This window comes from Oculina patagonica, chromosome 2 (genome assembly GCF_052425735.1).
Source record: "Oculina patagonica isolate OP01 chromosome 2, crgOcupat, whole genome shotgun sequence".
Taxonomy (NCBI): Eukaryota; Metazoa; Cnidaria; class Anthozoa; order Scleractinia; family Oculinidae; genus Oculina; species Oculina patagonica.
In genome coordinates, this window is record NC_135759.1 from 16,775,161 (window position 1) to 16,795,994 (window position 20,834).

A 20,834-nucleotide genomic window follows, 5' to 3' on the forward strand; every position below is an offset into this window, starting at 1 on the left:
ACCTTGGGGCACGCGCGAGTGGCGAGCGTAGCGATAAGGCGGGGAGTGGCGCCAATAAAGTGAAAGCAATGCTGACGCCGCTCCCGTGTAGCTCTCGTGCGTACCCCAAGGTGAGCCTGTTCGCAGGCTATTTTTTTAGGAGAATGAGAAGTTCTGTGGAAATACGTTGGCGATCCATAGCATTTTCGAGTTCTCCAAAACTACGTCGAGTGTTTAAAAAGACACTGTAGAAACAAAGAAAGTTTATTACTAGAATAAATTTTGTTGAAATTTTATTTCATTTGAAGGGTTTTTAATTACTTCAGTTACAGGGCGCTAACGTGGTGGCATTAGTTGGCTACACGGTTAAGCCGGTTTTTTTTTTCACCGTTTCAGCAAGTCTGTTTGTTGACTCGGTATTCTCGTGGAAATCTGAATTGTGAAGTTCACTTCAGCGTACTGTCGAAAATAAATCGTTAAGTTAAATTTACAGAGCGCTATCGCGACTTGCATCTGAAGTGCAAAACTCTTGACATGGGGAAGGAGTGGGTGATCACATAGATCATTTGCTTCATATTTAGGAAATCAGTCAGAAACAAGCGTCATTATTAGGTAAATCTATGAAGAAGCAACTGAACTGTTCCCCGGGGGGGGTACTTGAAAAAGTTTTGTACGGGGAGGCTCCGCCCGAAGATCCAACCCCTTACCCTTTTATATACAATTTTGATAGAAAAGGTACCCCTTTTGTATACCTTTCATTGCAAAAAGGCACCCCTTTCATATACCTACACGACATCACATTTACCTAAAACGGGGTGTTTTCTTGTCATTTTTATGAAGCGCTTAATAAATTAAGACGATACATCCAAAAGTTGCGTCTGCTCGAAATATTTAATGTAAAGGCCTTTTAAAATATCATTATGAAAGATTTCCCTACCCTTTCATATGCCTACATTTGTGAAATCCCTACCCTTTTATATACCTGAAGCCTGAAAAAGGTACCCCTTTCGGGGCGGAGCCTCCCCGTATAGGCCATTATAGGGAGTACCCCCCCCGGGAACTGTTCACGATCCTTACTCATTGACTTGTGTCCAATCAGAAATTAATTCAATTGGCACTCGAAAGCATTCTGACATTCTGTAAATTTTAAGCGTAGCGTTCTAAGTAGGTTTTTTAGTTAATTCTTTCTTTTGTATTCAAGTTAGTTTTTAATAATAGTTTTTAATTCTTAGGTATTTTTCGTTTTATTGTATATAGTCTTATTAAGTATTTTTAATCTTAGTTAGGACCTTTCTGAAAACCACTGTATAGTGAATGAAGGCTTCCTAATAAAAGATTATTATTATTATTGTCAGCCAGCGAAAACCGCGCGCTTCAGTAGACCACATGTTCACAGCTCTCAAATTTCTCGTATTTTTGTTCAGTCGTTGAACGCAGGACCAGAATCGCGAGAGAACTGGACGCCAGCGAAAAACGAGAGGCCCGAGGGGGTCCTTCCGCTCCTTCTGCGAGTCAAAAAAGAGGTATTGATCCAAACCGGCTAAACAGGCTCCCTACAAGGGTACGACTCGCTCCGTTAGCCGAGTTTTTCCTCCTCTCCTTTTTCCTCCTCTCGGGAGCTCTCCGCAGGGATTACGCTTGCTCCCCATACTGGCTAAAGCGACTTTGGAGAGCAAAAGCTAGGAAACGGTCAGGCGAAAAGTTATTGGCAGGGTAGATTTCCTGCCCTATCGCCTTTCCACCTCCTCATCTATTTATTTTTCCACCCCTCTTCCCCCACCCTCTATCCCCAGTAGCCTCAGCTAAATCGGACCAGAAAATTGTTTCTCTCTGCACAAAAGCAAGTGCCAGTTAAAACGTTTGGAGCAGGTCTCAGTGGAAGAAATCAAGGTTAATCAATAATATCGGTTTAGTCTTACTTTCCTCACATCGATCTCGACTATAAATTGTGTCACGCAATCCTCTCGGCCTCGTCAGAACTGTTGAACGTGTTCGTGTTCTAATAACTCTATTTTTGTCACAAAATCGAACTTTTTACTGAGCGTTACGAGCTTTACTTAAAAATTATTTAAACTGGTGCAATAGAAGATATTAGTACAGGAAAACAGATCCTCACTGTCGCGATATTGACATTTTACCTCAGAAATTTGACACTCACTCAAGATCAACTTTGTGTTGAATAAAACAGTAAACAAATGTACATGATCTGATGTAGGACCCATCCAAATATATAAACTGTGCGATTACGTTAAAGCTCTACATATGTTCTTACAAACATAGCTATGGCATTTAATATTTAAGCTTAATCGAATAAGCTTACGATAATCTAACACAAGTTTACACAGCTCGCTAGTCGTCTTACCTATATATTCTGACCTTTCTCTGGCGATTTTTCTGTAAACGTAAAAAGCCTGGTGATTTGCCAATGCACAGCAAAGCGATTTACATATACGAGTCTCATATACGGTCGGGAACCATAGCTTCTTTCTCTGCATCTCTATGCTGAGTTTCCAAGCCCACTTAACTGATTTAAAGCTGATAAACGTACAAATAATGTCCATTTCAGATTGTCGGATGGGTTCTATCAACAAATTCTGCAGCGCGCGCATGTTCGCCAACCTGTCACAGAATTCCCGCCAAAACCTAAAGAAAGATAAACAGCGCTTCTATTAGCAAACAAAGGACCGTATTTTTACTGTTTACAGTTTTTAAATCATTTGTTTGAGATTTTTCACATCGTAATTCCACAAACTCTAGATAAATCCCTCCTCTTGCCGAGTCCTTGCATGCTGTACGCAAAAAGACCCAGGCCACTGGAAACGATGAGGCTACCTCTTTATTTCCCATCATGCATGACGAGAGTGTGTCAATAAAAGGGACACTGCAAAAACTAGCGACAGCCCGATCGAGTCAGCTATTTATAAAATAGTGACTGTATTATAACGCTTTTCGATTAGAGCTGCTTTCTTTTAATAAGTTAACGTGATGGAAAGTGAAAATTTGGATGAACAACTATTAGCGATGGACGGCGCGCGCAGCTGTGATGTGGAACATACACAGCCGGGAAAGATTTCAAAGAGGTTTATCCTGTTGATAACATGCTTATGTGCGCTGTGTGACTGCCTGCTGCTGTCTGTTATTGGTAAGAAACCTGTATTTCTTGTTATGGTTTTTCACTATAAGCAAATGTAGTGGGTAAAGCCCTTGGGGAGGGGTGTAAAAACTTGTTAAATTTAACTTAATTGTTTCTTTGTTTTTGAGCTATTGTTCCCCTACTCTACCTATATTGTTTCAAGGTTCTTTGCTGTCTTTGCCGTTCTTTGTCTTGTGTAACTAGTGAGTTAATTCACAGGTTTTTACATTGAGGACAAGCCCCTTGGGGATACAGGGGGCTGGAGAGGGTGGGGGCAGACGGGGGAGAAAGGGTGTTTGAACGCTCTTTTTCCCTGCTCTTAACACCATTTCGCTGCCCTGTCCTGAGTTGTTTCCACCTCTTTCTGTTTTTTTCCAATGCAGAAAATATATATATATAGTATGGTGAGAAATATTGATTTTTGTTGTTTTTCACAGCTCTCATCATCTTCCTTCCCTCTCTTTTTTCCAACCTCACATACACCTCCCACTCCCTTTACCCCCAGGTTATCACCCCATGCTCCCATGGCACCCACAATACAGGGCTTTTTGTTTCATATCACTACTGAGATTGGTACCTATTCAAGTATTGTTTTATGCCATGACATTAAACTAGTTTCATTGTGTGGACCTAGGCATTCCTAATTGCCTCTGTAGTCCATTGTTGTTTGTTTTTTGTGCTGGAGGAAATGATTGCTTAACAGTTTGATGGTGATATCACAATATTTTAAGCAAAACCAATAACTAGATACTTCCCCCAAGTAGTAATCTGATCAAGCCACTTCCATCTTGAATCCATGGCAATTAAAGTACATTGCATGTGGGAGCAATAAACAACACTTTAGTTTTGTATAACTTGAGTACCAGGTCAAACAAGGTTGAATTTTGATGACAGTTGACTCTCATGAGAGTTGTCATCGACTCTTATTGACTATCATCATCTCAGGCCAAACAAGAATACTGAGGAGTCTGTGAAACTCTCATTGACTCTAGTGAAAAATGTCAGCACCACTTTCAAAGATGTCAATGATAGTTCATGAGAGTTTCTGAGGCCAAGTTAAAACAAGAGTTTGAACTCTCATCAGCTCTCATGCTCATTTGGCCTGGGCTTAACAATAACATAACTGCCCTGGATTGGTGCAGACAAAAACTTGATTGAATATTATCAATAATAAGGTTAAATATTTGTAATATTATTTATAACAAATCTATTGGTACCAGAAGTAGCTCCAAATAAATTATTGATGATAAATTTATATCATTCTACACATTGAACACATTGAACACATGTTTAACACATTGCAGACATGTTTGATTTAATGCATTGTTTTATTATCTGATTTTCAGTACCAATCATACCAGTTTATTTGAATATTGATAAACCAATAAATGGACCACAAATTGCTGACAATTCAACAAAGAACAGAACATTTACAACCACTTCGTCAATAACAACTGATTCATCCATGGATTTTAAAATTGGAGCATTGTTTGCATCAAAGGCCTTCGTTCAGGTATGTAAAAAAGGGCCGTAGCCAGGATTTTGCATGGGAACGTGCGCATGAGCGCCCCCAGCGCAAAATATCGAGTGCCGCAGGTGCAAGAACGTAGGGGGGGTTTGGGGGATATGCTACCCTGAAAAATTTAAAACAAAATACTAGGTTATCTTAAAGAGAGTTTATTAGGAAACAAGGCAGGTCACAATTTATGCAGCAATGACAATAATTCTGGTACATTTTTAAAATCCAAAACATATTTTTAGAATCAGAACATTTCCAGTGAAATCATTTTCTTCCGTGCTTGGCATTATATGGACAAAATTGTTCATGGATTGTCATGATCTGGCTTCTCTTTTTCATATTTTGCTCTTTTGGGCCATGTTATTACGGATTCGTCAAGGAACACATTTCAATACTGTGTACCATGTACCAATTTATAAGTACAACAAGTACCCATTCTCCTCCTTTTTTGGTAGCACCTAGGAGTATTATTTTAACTTTGAACAGCTCAACCATGAAGGACATTAGGTAGAGTATTTTGCTCTTTTCGGGCCATGTTATTACGGATTCGTCAAGGAACACATTTCAATACTGTGTACCATGTACCAATTTATAAGCACAACAAGTACCCATTCTCCTCCTTTTTTGGTAGCACCTAGGAGTATTAATTTAACTTTGAACAGCTCAACCATGAAGGACATTAGGTAGAGTATTTTGCTCTTTTCGGGCCATGTTATTACGGATTCGTCAAGGAACACATTTCAATACTGTGTACCATACCAATTTATAAGCACAACAAGTACCCATTCTCCTCCTTTTTTGGTAGCACCTAGGAGTATTATTTTAACTTTGAACAGCTCAACCATGAAGGACATTAGGTAGAGTGTATCAATTAACCTAGACTCACCGAATTTTGTCCAAAATACCGTAGAATTCCGGTTATAAGCCCTGGGCTTATACAACTTCGTAAGGGGACAAAACTATTTTACCGTTGCAGTAAAATAATTTTGTTCCCTGAAGAAGGTAGCATTGCCGAAATGTCGGGAAAAGTATTTTGACCACAGCGTATTTTTGTCATTCAAACAATGCAAAATGTCTACCCATCTCATTCGCATTTTCTGGAGTGCAAACAGCTGTTAGTAAGGCAAAGCTTTGAGTGACAACCTAAACAACCACTACAAAGCAAAGGAGACTTCTTCATGGGACACCAGGTTTCTCCAGTACCTTGGGCAAGATGGAAGCAGGCTTTACCTAGTTTTAAACACTGTATTAATATTATGTACGCTGTCAGACCTTCATGCTTTTTAATATATCTTTCAGATTATGGTGAATCCAGCTGCAGGATATCTGACAGAAAGGTACAAAAAGCAAACTTGTAATAGCATTATCTGAATTGTAAAACACGTACAGCTCATTAAAGGGATTGTGTCACGGATTTTAGCCAATCTTAGGCATAGGAAATGACCATCAAACTCGTTTAAATATATAAAATAATCTCTTAGAACAGTGAAGGAACATTTAAATATTACACCAAATGCAAACGGCAGAACAGTTTTCAAAGTTAATTGTCCTGCTTGTATCTTAAAATTATAACGCACGGGAGACACATTTGGCTGCAATATTAAATAAATGTAGCTATAGTTTTGTCATTTAGAATTAATAGAATTAATTTCTATGCAAACATTTAGTTTCATAGTGAATATTTGGCAAAATTTAATGACATAAAATCAACTTAGCTGCGACACAGTCCCTTTAAATTAGCATATATTGCTACCCGAGGAAGTCAGAAAGTTCAGTTGTTGTAGATAAACACTGAATGTCGGTTTAGTTTGTTTAATTTGAAGGCTAGGAGTCAAGTTAGGCCCATTATGTTGTAGACAGGAAGACTTAGTTATACCAAAACTGCTGATCAACCACAAATATAACACTTGCCATATTTACTGAACCATGAAATGCTGAGTCCCAAATAAATTCCAGGTCTCCAAGGTACAGTTTTTGTTGTTGTTGTTGTTGTTGTTGTTTTCTGAATTTGAAGGTACAGTTGGTGTAATACACTTGAACTTTATTATGGCAAGATATGGGGCTGTCAAAAAAATGAATAAAAACCTTGCTTAAATAAGCACTGTGTTTGTATAAAATGGAGGAATCATTATAAATGCTGGATCCATCAGGAGTTTTACAAATGTGTGAGGCATGCGAGGCAAGGCAGCAAGCCATGGGAGGCGAGGCAGCAAAGCATGCGAGGCAGAAATCCGAACTCCAAATAAAAAGGCTAACCGCAAGCTTCCTAGTAAGCTAACAGTAGGCTAACCGAAATGCCATAATAGGCTAACCAAAGTGCTTAATTTAGGTTAGCCATAATGGATTGTATGCCTTGCTGCCTCGCACTTTGTGATGACCAATCCACCAGAGTGTGGTTTCTGTGTCTTATTTGAGTCCACCACAAGTTTGATATAACAGCTGGGGTCCTGAATTTAATTGAGAAATTTAGTACAAATTTAATCAAATTACATTGCAGTGATCATAGAAATTGAAAGTTCTCTGTTGCCAGTTGACCAGATCCATTTATACTAACATGTTTAAAAGTACCATCTTGACCAAAACCAGATTCTAAATTCAGGATTCTAAATCTATTAGACCTGTGTTCTACATGGTTTTCATAGTTTTTGGACAATACTAAAGGCTTATTAATAAGTTAAATATATGCTGTTTTTTTGCAGAGTGGGGTACAGCATACCATTATACAGTGGTTTCTGTGTCTTATTTGTATCAACACTTGGTAATAATAAATATTAGTCATCTAACTTTTATTTAAAAAATTTCTACTTCATAATTAATTAAAATTTAAATTTAAATATACATGTACCGGTACGTGGCAATAATATTGTGCTTTTGATTCAAAAATTGTATTATTAACCTAAGCAAAGTCATGAGCCAGGTCTTGCTATAATGTACAGTTTGATTCAAGACAGTTTTATTAATTACTTTGATTCAGAATAATCTGCAATGGTTATTGATTACTGTCACGCAACCTAAATGTGGAATGTTGCAGAGAACTTAGTGGTCAGATTAGAAGTCTATTTGGATTCGAAATGAGTTTAGCACATATGTGTACTTAATAATGATTTTCTTGTTGTTGTTTTTTTGTTCTGTAGTGTATGCCTTTGCAGACAGTTATGGACTTCTTTTCGCAGCCCGGGCAATCCAGGGCCTAGGCTCCTCTTGCATTCTTATTGCTAGTAAGTGTAATACTTCCAAACAAATCAAAACGTTATCACAGATTGTCTGATCTTGTTGCATGTTCCCAACAGAGCACCAACTGTTGAATGAACATTTCTCACCTGGGTTCATCTGCTTCCTTATTTCTCCTCTGGGAGAATAGGGCCTTTGATCCGTTCCCTCCACTCCACCCTGTCTTCCGCAACATTGACCGCCGCTGCCCGGGTGACAAACCCCATCTGAAGTCCGCCTCTCTCCCTCTACCGTTCTCCTCCATGTTTCCTTTGTACGCCTCCTGCTCCTCCTTCCCTCACCCGGGTTACTGATGATTAATTTTGCTCTTCAGAGATCTTTGTGGTTACTTGATTTTAAATTTTAACATACAGTTAGACCAAGTGACAACCCAGGTGTGGATCCAGGAAGACCCATTTCCAATATAGTAGAAGTGCCAAAGGCATGAGCCCATTGGGTGTCTGGGGGCACGGGTATTTTGAGTCACTGACAAGATTTTGACCAGTATTTTCATGTTTTTGACTTTAAAACTTGGATTTTTTCTTTACTCAAAAAATATGTATTTGTTATACAGTTGAATCCCAATAACTCGAACCCTCATATTCGTCTCTTTTTCTTTTTTTCTTTCCCCTTCATTCTTTTTTTTATTATTTTTTCCTCTTTTCTCCCTTCTTTTTTTTTTTTTTTTCTTGGTGGTTGGGGTTATATTCATCACAGCCCCCTTTATTTCCATGGATTTGTTTTAAAAAAATTGTAACCAACCGTCTTTCGAGAGGTATTGTGCAATCAAGATTTGTGTTGTGGGTATGGGGCAGGGTTGAGCACTGCCTCGCTGAAAATGTTTTTGGCCCCCCATTTCTGAATTTTCTGGATCCACCCCTGATATTTGTCTGAGCAGTTTCCATAGCAGTGGCCGATCTGGGGGAGGGGCCTGGGGGCCCGGGCTCCCACCTTATTTTTAGAACAAAAAGAGGCCCAAAGCGCTAAGAAAAATTATTTTCAAGAGCAGGACCCCCCTTATCTGAAGGTCTGGATCGGCCACTACATAGAACAGTGGAAACCAGTCTGGATCCATGCCTGCAATCATTCCAAGACACTGTACCAATCTCTCTAATCAGTATGGAATTTTTCACGTCAATACCAAGACATTTCTTAAACAGGGGATGAATTGAGAGCATGAAGGTAACAGCCTACTTACTCAGGCTAATCATTTTTTTGTCTGACTTATCTTCAAGGTTTAGCAATGCTTGCAGCAGCCTATCCTGATGATAATGAGCGTGGTACTGCTTTAGGAGTGGCTATGGGAACAACAGCTCTTGGAGTTCTAGGTACTTGTCAATAACAATGTTAGTATAAGAAACTCCTTACAATCTGTAGGTCCACTAACACAAAGCAGCTTTTTCTGATATTTTATGATATCTGGTGCATGCCTTATAAAATAAAATTTTTCTTTTAGTTTACAAAGGGTCGGTTGCCACACCTTTAAGGGCATAAAGCATATTTTTTGGAAGGTCATATAGTACAAATTTTGTGCATGATAGAAATATTTGTAGGGGTGATTAGCATACAATATTATAATCAATGATAAATGGAAAAATAAATTTCCTTGTGCTGCGTGGCACTTGTAAAAGTACAAAAGTATAATAAAGTTCTCACTAAATGAGTTGAAAGTGCCTTTAAAATAGTTAAAAAATCTAAACGTTTCGGGCTTAGCCCTTCATCAGTGGAAACTTAAGTCGATTTCAGTTAAAAACACTGGCTTGCGCCATGGTTCTCACATTCCACCCTTTAAGTGAAAGAATCAAGCGGATCCTCGGGAGCAACTTCAGCATTCTATCTGGCGATCCACACTGGTAGCGTATCGCCGCGATCGCAACGTCCGAGACACCTTAGTGCACACCGCCGACCGTAACGACCTGGCCCTCACGTGGGAACCTCTCCATGCACCCACAACCGCTGTCGCATTCGCGATTACATTTCTCGTGACAGCACCCTACAGGGTCCCCAATGCTCAATTTACATCAAGGATGCGTTCACCTGTCAGTCATCTGGCTTGGTATATGCCATTTCTTGCCGCCGTTGCTCCGCCGTCTACATCGGCGAAACAGGCTGGACATTAAGACAACACTTCGGTGAACATCTCCACAGCATTGAGAAGAACCTGCCGGGATGTCCTGTCACAGAGCATTTTAATGCAAACGGACACACCCTGCAAGACGCACAAGTCCGAGTGGTTATGCTCTGCGGCAGAAATAAACTACGCAAACGCCAGGAAATGCGTCTAATTTTCAAGCTGGGCACCAGTCAGCCACATGGTCTGAATTCAGATTTTCGATATCTTTAGGTTGTCGCGCGCTCTTATTGCGCGCACGCCTTTGAACTTAAATTTGTTTTCATGACACAAGCCAGCGTTTTTAACTGAAATCAACTTTCCACTGATGAAGGGCTAAGCCCGAAATGTTTGGATTTTTTAACTATTTTAAAGGCACTTTCAACTCATTTAGTGAGAACTTTATTATACAATATTGTATGTTATTATATAAACTGCAGCGGTATAGCGAGTGGTAGCAAATCGAGAAAAATGGTATCACACAATTGTGGATAAAAATGGTATCCACACATGTGTGTTATCATTTTTGACCAATCAGCTTGCAGAGTTTCCCATGTTTCAATGCTCAATGAGCCAAAGTTTATCGATATTAAGTCGAAACATCTTCGGATCTTCCTTGGAAATTTTCGGTATTAAATTGTCGGCAATCTTTGGAAATGTTCAGAAAAGTTTGGAATCATTTGTTCGACCTTCGCACAACATTTTGAAAATCCTCAGAAATCTTCGGAAAATGGTAGGAAATCTTTGGAAAATCGTCAAAAATATCGTAATTAGTAGGTGTATATAATAAACAGAATAATACATGGTTGCTTGGAGATATGAAATTTATCTTTTCGTGTTCAAAATCGATATCTCACTCGTGAGCTATCAATTTTAACACTCGAAGATAAATTTCATATCTCTGCACAACCTGGAGATAAGAAGAAAAAGAAAATTGTCAACTTGAGGGCTCACTGATATTTTTTGATGAAGCCCTTTAAGAGCTGGTGTTCCAGAAATTTTGATGATAGTCTGCTGAAAGGGTTGACACTAAAAGCCAGCGTGCACTTTAATACAGTCAAACCTTGTTTAAGTGGGTGCCCGTGGGAGGTACCACTGAAAAAAGCATCCATTACAAAGCTGTGCTCTTAGTATAAATGCAGGCTAGGGTGCCTGAGAGCTCTTATGTAAGAAATCTTGGGTGCCCAGTTCTTAAAAGCTTTCACGATAGCAAAGAAAGTCAAGTCGCCCAAAGACAAAGACACTTGTAAACCGCCTGTGGCACTCGGGCTCTCCTACAGCACAGCACTGCATTAATAAGTGGAGTTCATTTGTGGTAGGTTAAAAATGCAGTGTTTGCTTAATTATGTGTGGCTGGAAGCATGACTAACTAGTTTCCACTTACAAGGAGGTGTCCACCTGTAGGGGTTGGGGCGGGGGGGGGGGGGTGCAAGAGGTTCAACTGTATATTAATAAAATAAATATTTGCTTTTTTTCCAGCTGGACCCCCATTTGGAGGATTGTTTTATAGTCTTGGAGGAAAAGGACTTCCATTCTTCATCCTTGCTGGTCTTATTTTCATTACTTTTGGTTTGTTTCTCTTTACTGTTTCTTTTTTATGGTTGTTTTAAGTATTTTATTGCCAATAGTGATCTTCATTTCTATCTACAGTGTCATTATACATTCTCATGTATTGAGAATAAAGAATATTTTTAACAGAGGGAATTGATTTTTATCACAATTTTTACTTGCTTTATTGGGTTGCGCCTCGCACGGGTAACTTTAATTTCCCGTTCGCGCTTTTATTTCCTGTTCCCTTTTTCTTTTATAATGCCCCCATTTTTTAAGCGATGACGTATAGCTGACGACGTCATCGCTTTATGCAGGCAGCCGACCGGCAGGATCTTTTTGTCTTTTTGTCTTTTTGTCTTTTTGTCTTTTTGTCTTTTTGTCGTTTTCGCGCGATCGAACAGAAATCAAGTTTAACTTAACAAGAAATCGCCGCGTAGAACTCAAAAGCAAAATACTCCCGTGCAGTCAGAATGGAACACCACAATGTATAAACGAAAGAGACTAAATTTTATATGATGGCATCTATTAGATTTAATAGACAGAAACTTCAAATTCTTATAAAATACAGGGCCACTGTGAGCAAGAGACCGTTTGACCTTTCTCTCAGCTGAAAAGCTAGCTCCCGCGTATCGTGTGTCATTTATCGGAAGTCACACACTACTAACAATATAACGCAATCTACTGTTGTTCAATTAAGCAAATCTACGAAGAAAATGTATTATTATCGCTTTATGCAGGCAACAGACCGGCAGGATCTTTTTGTCCTTTTTTTTTGTCCTTTTCGCGCAATCGAACAGAAAACAAGTTCAACTAAACAACAAATCACCGTGTAGAACTCAAAAGCAAAATACTCCCGTGCAGTCAGAATGGAACACCACAATGTATTAACGAAAGAGACTAAATTTTATATGATGGCATCTATAAGATTCAGTAGACAGAAATTTCTAATTCTATAAAATACAGGGCCGCTGTGAGCAACAGACCGTTTGACACACTACAATATAACGCAATCTACTGTTCTTCAATTGAGCAAATCTACGAAGAAAATGTATTATTAACATTGCATCCTTGGCCTGTGCATTCATAACTACTGTATTTATTTGAATTCCATCAGATCCTAACTATGCTATTTAGAAAATCACCAACATTGCTTCTTAGGTTAAAAAAATGTACACTACAATTTGATAACAGTTTTTATCACGCACAAGGTATCGGCTACTTTTATTTACGTTGAGTTTTTGACAAATAATAAATAATAATAATTCAGAATCATGTTAGACCCTTTGTGAAACGTCATCGCTTCTGCATGCACTGCATGCCGTTTATTTTATTTATTATATTATATTGTAAATTTTGAGACCAATTAAGTTGATAGACACTTATATACAGTTGGACCTCTCTACAATTGCCACCCTGGGGCAGAATCAGTTGGCTGTTGTAGGGAAGGTTTCAATGAAAGTAAATTGTATGAATTGGCACGTGATCGGAAAAAAAATCATGGCTGGTGTAGTCCAGGGGGCAGGGGGGGGGGGGGGCAGGTGGGGGGGTATTCTCTTAAGTGGACTATACCTGATTAAAAATATATAAATTATTAGATCTCACCTGAATCAACCACAAAAATACATATTTGCCCAAAATCACCCAAATTCAGCCAGAATAAATGTGAAAACATGTATTTCAAGCACTTTCCTTTGAATTCGGTTAATATGTATCTTGCAGACTCCCAGTATAATTGTTCAGATCTTGTGAAACATTGTGTTATAAGACCATTAGCAAAATGGGGATTCATGTCGCTTAGTCAAATAGTTGAGCTGTTGTTGTGGGAATGAGGGAGGGGAGGGATATGCAAAGCAAGTTGTTATCAGCTCGTCAGTCCTCCCCTCCCGTTGTGAGTAATCTTGGCAAGCAAGCATTCATTGATATTTCATTTTGTTTTATTAGTGTTGGTGATTGTTGCTAAGAAGCCTGGCATGCCAGAGAATGTATGTTGTATAAATTATGTATTTAAGATTTATTATTCACTTCACTTTTAAATTTGCTTAAAACATTACATTATGCTACGACTGACTCTTGATTTTTAGTTGAAAATGTTCTGATTACTAACAGAATATATATATTTTTTATGTAAACATTGTAGATTGTTAAGCCAACCCTTAAGGACTTGCTGTCAGATCCTTACATTCTTATTGCTAGTGGTAAGTTGGTAAAAAAATTACTTACAGCAAACACTTGTGTTTTAAACAATCAGGGCGTTCAAAAGTTCCCCCCAGCTCCCAATATGGAGCTTGTGTGGGTATTCTGTCAAAAAACACCTGCTGAAATTCATCCGGCTCCCTATAAAGGGGACACTGTGTTTTGCTCTACGATGGGTGCCGCACAAGAACAGCCACGCTATCTTCCTTATTAAAATTCCCTAACTGACATTATGCTGTGGGAGGCACGGTAGCCTAGTGGTTAGCGCGCTCAACTCCAAGTCCAACGGCCCGGGTTCGAGCCCTGGCCTGGGCACTGTGTTGTGTTCTTGGGCAAGTCACTATATTATATATAAATATTACTATCACAGTGCCTCTCTCCATCCAGGTGCATAAATGGGTACTGGCGAATTTACTGCTGGGGGGTAACCCTGCAATGGACTAGCATCCCATCCAGGGGGGAGTAGCAATACTCCTAGTCGCTTAATGCTTTAGAAATGGGGATAACCTCCGGCTGTATGGGCCACTTGGCTCGGACGCAGACTTAACTGCCATTATGCACAGTAAAACTAAGAGGTCTATTAAAACACAGATTGTGAAAGCTTAGTTTTTGCAATGCCTAAGAATCAAATTTAACAATCCCAAAAATAAATGTTTAATAATATGTACATTGTAGCCAAGCATGGTTAAAATCAAAGAATCAATCAATCAATCGATTAAAATAAAAGTTGATACTGGCTTTTAAAATCTATTATTCAGATGTTTCGGTTGCTACTAGTACTACAACCTTCTTCAGCTAAAAATATAAATTATAAAACTGTGTTCCTGGTGCTATGTGAGTAAAGAATAAAAGTTACAATAAGCATGAAAATTAATGTTTCAAAATTTTTCAATTGCACTACACAAAAAAACATCACTTTTGAATTTAGGATTAGTTACACTACAGTACTTATGCTTACTACAATACTTACAATACTATATACTCTACTTTTAAACAGATAAAAAACAATGCATTACTAACAATATTAAATTATGTGTTTATTATATTATTTACAATCATGGATAAACTCACATATAAAATGACAGGTTACACTGTTATATTATATTATAATAAATGCTTACTGTACAGTTTCAAAACATTATACAGTAGAACCCCGGTAACTCGAACTCGGATAACTCCAACAACCCCACTAACTCGAACTAACTTCTATTTCCCTTGGACCCACTTTTCAGTCATTTTTACTCGGTTAACTCGAAAACCCCACTAACTCGAACTGTTTTTCGTTTCCCTTCAGAGTTCGAGTTACCGGGGTTACTTCTAGCTTAAAGTATTTGCAATTATTTATAATACTGGTCTACACTTAATTTTTTGCGTTGAAAAATCGAGAGGCTGTGGACAGTCTAACACATGTATGTCTTTTTTGCTGCTAAATTAATTGAGAAGGTCTTTTAAAGCTAATTTACGATATTGTATTGTGTTAGTTCAATTTTCTCTCTGGTTCAAAAATTTTTTGAACCAGTTTTAAATGTTTAACTGGTAACTTGATTTTTTTTTTACTGTAAAGTAAGAATAATTGGGTGGTGGACAAAACACTGACCCCCAGTCCATGGACTACCCCCATGGACTACCCCATGGACTACTCAAATGGACTACCTAAAATGGACTACCCCTAAAAAATGGACTACCCCTTAAAGTACTATTCCGAGTTTGTACTACTTACTGAGCTGTTGTTATACGCACATAATTTGCACTTACTTCGGTTACTTTCGACAACTCTAGCCGCCATTTTGAATGAATTACACTATACATCTGCTGACCTCAAAAAGCGAAGACTCATGCCCAGACTCAGCACTATTTTTTCCTCAGGATCTGTCTGCCTACCGGCTCTGTTCTCCTCGCTGCGCTGCCAAAGTTATTCATTCAAAAATTTTCTCTGGCCACCAAATGTTTAAGATGCGTCTCAAGCAACTATCTGATACTATTTATAAAAGTTTGGATCTTCTGTAGTGCAGTGCAGTGCCTGTTTTGTCTGTCTCTATGAGTCCAAAGATTGATTGCTTAATTTGAGTCTACACTTTCGTGATCAGCGGATGTTCATTTAGTATAATATATTCAAAATGGCGGCTAGAGGGATACGTACGGCTTGAAAATAAACAAGGTAAGACGTAAGTGCAAATTATGTGTGTATAACAACAGCTCAGTAAGTGGTACACACTCGGAATAGTACTTTAAGGGTAGTCCATTTTTTAGGGGTAGTCCATTTTAGGTAGTCCATTTGGGTAGTCCATGGGGGTAGTCCATGGACTGGGGGTCAGTGTTTTGTCCACCACCGAATAATTTATTTAATGACTTTAATGTAATATAACAGTGTAATCTGTTATTTTATATCATTTTTTGTACTGGTTTATTTTTTTCAAATAACTCTGTTCTCTAAGGCTATTGCTAGCCACTGTTCATGAAAATGAGCCTCCTAAAATTAACATATGCATTACCGGTACTTTATCTCTTCGGCTAAAAAGCCTTGAGCAGGAAGAATGCAACAAGGAGACCAACCAGAAACCCAACCGTCAGTTGAAAACTCGATGTCTCATACCACTTTCTTCTTGTGAGTTGCTTATCAACAAGATAACGACTTGTTGCTGAGCCGATGATCCAAGTTTCCAGACCGTCATCCGGTAGCTCTATGTATACATCATTCAAGTCACGAAGCATCATCTTTGCAAATGTGAAACAATTATGGCCAGTAGTGTTGCTACTTGACTTTGCCGAACTCCCAGCCAGCACACTGTTGTCGCCTAGCATGTGATATTTCGGAGGATTTTTTTGCTGAGCTTCAATCATCTGTATCAGAATTTCAGCAGTGGTTTTGGCGATCGGCCAAGTGGAAAATAACAAACGGTCGCTAGCTCGAACATCCATCATTCTCTTCTGGCATTTAAACAACAGTCTGCTAGTTGGATCTGCTACTCCTTCCGAGTCATAGTATTCCATTCTTACTTTGCCATCTTCTGTTCCAGGACGGACGACATCAAACCAGTGTACAGCAACAAAATCGGCGAACCATATCTTGGACTTTCTGCCTGTTTTTCCTTCAAGCACAATAAAGGCATGTTGTGGATTAGAACGGTCAGGCAGGCGCACCAGCGAAACGGTCCAACACTGATCTGTGATAATTCGGGTCGGGTCGACTTCACTGCGTTTATAGACTGTGCTTGATGACTCAAGTTGAGGCGGCGGTGGATTGGGTATTTCACTTCTAGGACCACACAGTTTCTTCTTAAGTTTTACTCTTATGCTGTCTTCTAAGCTTTGATCAAATTTGAAATTCATGTAGTTGTCGCAAATGTCCTTCAGTTCTTCTTCCAGCTGATCACCAAGTCTGTCTACATCAAGTTCTTTAGCATGTTTAATTAAACTTTGAAGACATTTATTCGCAAATTCTTTAAGTTTCTTAGTGTGCTCGTCTTCTGGAGTCTTGCAGGTTAGCGTTGCCAGAACAAGAACTCTCAAGAATTCTTCTGCAGCGTAAGCTGAATCAAACAACTGAACCATGGATCCAGTTTTATGGAGCTTGACATATTCCCAGACTGCAGTAATTTGATCATCGAGAAATTTTTGACTCAGATTATCTTCTGATAAGTCCGGCAACTCTACTCCAAGTTTCAGTGCTCTTGTTTTAAAAACATTGTAATGTCTCTGGACATCGCTAATTGAGGTCACATTTATATCTGCAACTCTATGCAAAGCTAACACCTGTGCACCATTCCCAAGCTCGTATATAAGTTCTTCCACTGTCTTTTCTTGGCTCAACTTGAATCTGGCGGGCCAAGCACTAGAACAGCTTCAATCTATAGTTTACCACATGATGATCATACGTCTTGAGAACAGTGGTAATTTGATGACTCATTTCACAAGGAAAATGTACTACAACATCAACTTCCTGTTTTTGTTTTGTGTCACGTTGTGTGTCACATTGTGTGACAACATGACACGGAAGCTTGGAGTTAAATTGTCGGGACATTTTATGTGGTCTTACTTCAAAGTCCCCTGCAAAGCAAACTCCCCAGCAAGCAATAAAAAGGCATGTTGTGGATTAGAACGATCAGGCAGGCGCACCAGCGAAAGAGTCCAACACTGTTGTTGATTCGCCATTGGAACAATTGTTTCTAGTTTCTTAGAGTGCCCTTCTTCTGGAGTCTCGAATTTGATTACCTTAGCCGTGACAAGCATCCGCAAGAAAAATTCCGCAGCGTGACCTGAATCAAACAACTGAGCCATGGACTCAGTTTTATGAAGCTTGATATATTCCTGGACTTTAGAAATTTGATCATCCAGAAATTTTTGACTCAGGTTATCTTCTGGTAAATCGGGCAACTCTACTCCAAGTTTCAGTGCTCTTGTTTTAAAAGCGTCGTAATGTCCCTTGACAACGTGGAATTCTTGCTCATTTATATCTTCCAATTGCGATCTATGCAAAGCTAACAGCAGTGATCCATTCCCAAGCTCATATATAAGTTCTTCCACTGTCTTTTCTTGGCTCATATTCACTTCAACTTGAATCTGACAGACCGATACCGGTATTTTACTGCCATGTGACGATCATGTGACTTGAGAGCAATGGTAATTTGATGACTCATTTCACAGGGAAAATGTACCACATCATCAACTTCCTGTTTTTCCGAGAAACATTCAATGATGCATAGCGCCTTTCATTAACATCCAAACTCTAAGCAAGGAACATGGAATCAAGGAATGAGGAACGAGGAATGGGGAATCTTTCTCTAAATATGTTTCTCTATATATCTTCTATATGCGCCATTGATTTCAACGTAACCTTATGTCAACAATTATTAACCACGAACACATAGGGTGGTCTGCCTGTGTTTTAACTGGTTCGATTTTTTTTGTACTGTAGAGTAAGAATAATTATTTAATGTAATATAACAGTGTAATCTAATTTTACATCATTTTTTTGTACTGGTTTAATTTTTTCAAATGACTCTGTTCTCGAAGGCTATTGCCAGCCACTGTTCATGAAAATGAGTCTCCTAAAATTAACATATGCCTTACCGGTACTTTATTTCTTCGGCTAAAAAGCCTTGAGCAGGAGGAATGCAACAACTACACCAACCAGAAACCCAACCATCAGTTGGAAACTCGATGTCTCATACCACTTTCTTCTTGTTAATTGCTTATCAACAAGATAACGACTTGTTGCTGAGCCGAGATCCAAGTTTCGAGACCGTCTTCCGGTAGCTCTATGTATACATCATTCAAGTCACGAAGCATCATCTTTGCAAATGTGAAACAATTATGGCCAGTGGAATTGCTACTTGACTTTGCCGAACTCCCAGCCAGCACACTGTTGTCGCCTAGCATGTGATATTTAGGAGGATTTTTTTGCTGGGCTTCAATCGTCTGTAACAGAATTTCAGCAGTGGTTTTGGCGATCGGCCAAGTGGAAAATAACAAACGGTCGCTAGCTCTAACATCCATCATTCTCTTCTGGCAGTTAAACAACAATCTGCTAGCTGGATCTGCTACTCCTTCTGAGTCATAATATTCCATTCTTACTTTGCCATCTTCTGTTCCAGGACGGACGACATCAAACCAGTGTACAGCAACAAAATCGGCGAACCATATCTTGGACTTCCTGTCTGTTTTTCCTTCAAGCACAATAAAGGCATGTTGTGGATTAGAACGGTCAGGCAGGCGCACCAGCGAAACGGTCCAACACTGATCTGTGATAATTCGGGTCGGGTCGATTTCACTGCGTTTATAGACTGTGCTTGATGACTCAAGTTGAGGCGGCAGTGGATTGGATATTTCACTCAGTCTAGGGTCGCACAGTTTCTTCTTCAGTTTTACTCTTATGCTGTCTTCTAAGTTTTGATCAAATTTGAAATTCATGTAGTTGTCGCAAATTTGCTTCAGTTCTTCTTCCAGCTGATCACCAAGGTCTACATCAAGTTCTTTTGCATGTTTAATTACACTTTGAAGACATTCATTCGCAAATGGAGCAAGTGTTTCTGTCTTAGAGTGCTTTTCTTCTGGAGTATCGAAATTGGTTACCCTAACCATAACAAGAATCCGGAAGAATAATTCCACAGCGCTGCCTGAATCAAACAACTGAGCCATGGACTCAGTTTTATGGAGCTTGATATACTCATGGACTTTAAAGATTTGATCATCGAGAAATTTTTGACTCAGATTATTTTCTGTTAAGTCAGGCAACTCTACTCCAAGTTTCAATGCTCTTGTTTTAAAAGCATCGTAATTTCCCTGGACAAAGCAGAACTCTTGCTCATTTACATCCAGTCCCAATCTACTGTGCAAAGCTAACACCTGTGAATCATTCCCAAGCTCATATATAAGTTCTTCCACTGTCTTATCTTGGCTCATATTCGTACTTCGACTTGAATCTGACGGACCGATCACTAAAATGGCTTCTTCAGTTTTAGAAGTGTAAAAAACCGATATTCCTTTGTTGAGTGTGGTTGAAAGAAATCGTATGACTGCCACATGACGGTCATGTGTCTTGAGAACGAGAACAATGGTAATTTGATGACTCATTTCACAGGGAAGATGTACCATATCAGCTTATATCATCAACTTCTTGTTTTTCCGAGAAACATATTCAATGATGCATAACAGCTGTGTCGGTAATTACTGCGCCTTTCAGTAACATGAAAACTCGGCTATCTCTGAAACAAGGATCAGGGAACTGGGAATGGGGGATCTGTAAAGGGCGAATCTCTAAAAGGGGGAATCTCTAAAAGCCCTGGGAAATCTCTAAGAGAAATCCAAATTGTGACAAAAATGTTAGAAAACTGAAAACAAACCTAAAATTCAATCAGTATTTTTTGATGTTTCATAAATACTGAGCCATTTCTGCACCTGGGTCCAGTTGTTGGAGGGTGTACTGTATAATGCTTTCCACTGGTCAACTAACTACCAAATGCATTGCGTAGTGAGATTTGTAAGCGAGCAATTGCAACCACAACCTGATGGAACGTTTTGCAGAAAAGCGCACATGTACTGGCAAAAACCTAAAGGGCTAGAGGGTACCTTAGCAGGGGGTATACGTAGAGGAGCAAAATTAATGACATTCATAAGCTATCTAGGGGGTTTGGGCCCTC

The 20,834-nt window shown here is 39.1% G+C and overlaps 1 protein-coding gene and 1 long non-coding RNA gene across 2 annotated transcripts in view; one reads left to right on the top strand and one right to left on the bottom strand.

The window, feature by feature from the left end:
* Nucleotides 1-2,826: 2,826 nt before the first annotated feature.
* LOC144643168 (synaptic vesicular amine transporter-like) overlaps nucleotides 2,827-20,834 on the top strand; it is a 28,881-nt gene continuing 10,873 nt past the window's right edge. Inside the window, exons 1-9 of the mRNA XM_078502334.1 lie at nucleotides 2,827-3,121; nucleotides 4,459-4,625; nucleotides 5,931-5,968; nucleotides 7,331-7,389; nucleotides 7,766-7,849; nucleotides 9,077-9,169; nucleotides 11,431-11,520; nucleotides 13,444-13,484; nucleotides 13,640-13,697. Of these exons, the coding sequence (XP_078358460.1) occupies nucleotides 2,965-3,121; nucleotides 4,459-4,625; nucleotides 5,931-5,968; nucleotides 7,331-7,389; nucleotides 7,766-7,849; nucleotides 9,077-9,169; nucleotides 11,431-11,520; nucleotides 13,444-13,484; nucleotides 13,640-13,697 (787 nt within the window). The 5' untranslated portion in view covers nucleotides 2,827-2,964. The remainder of the gene's footprint in view (nucleotides 3,122-4,458; nucleotides 4,626-5,930; nucleotides 5,969-7,330; nucleotides 7,390-7,765; nucleotides 7,850-9,076; nucleotides 9,170-11,430; nucleotides 11,521-13,443; nucleotides 13,485-13,639; nucleotides 13,698-20,834) is intronic.
* LOC144643169 (uncharacterized) lies at nucleotides 14,337-15,748 on the bottom strand. The gene is made up of 2 exons (XR_013568864.1): nucleotides 15,101-15,748; nucleotides 14,337-15,054 (listed from the first exon to the last, which is right to left on the bottom strand). It is a non-coding gene; the product is annotated as an uncharacterized LOC144643169 (long non-coding RNA).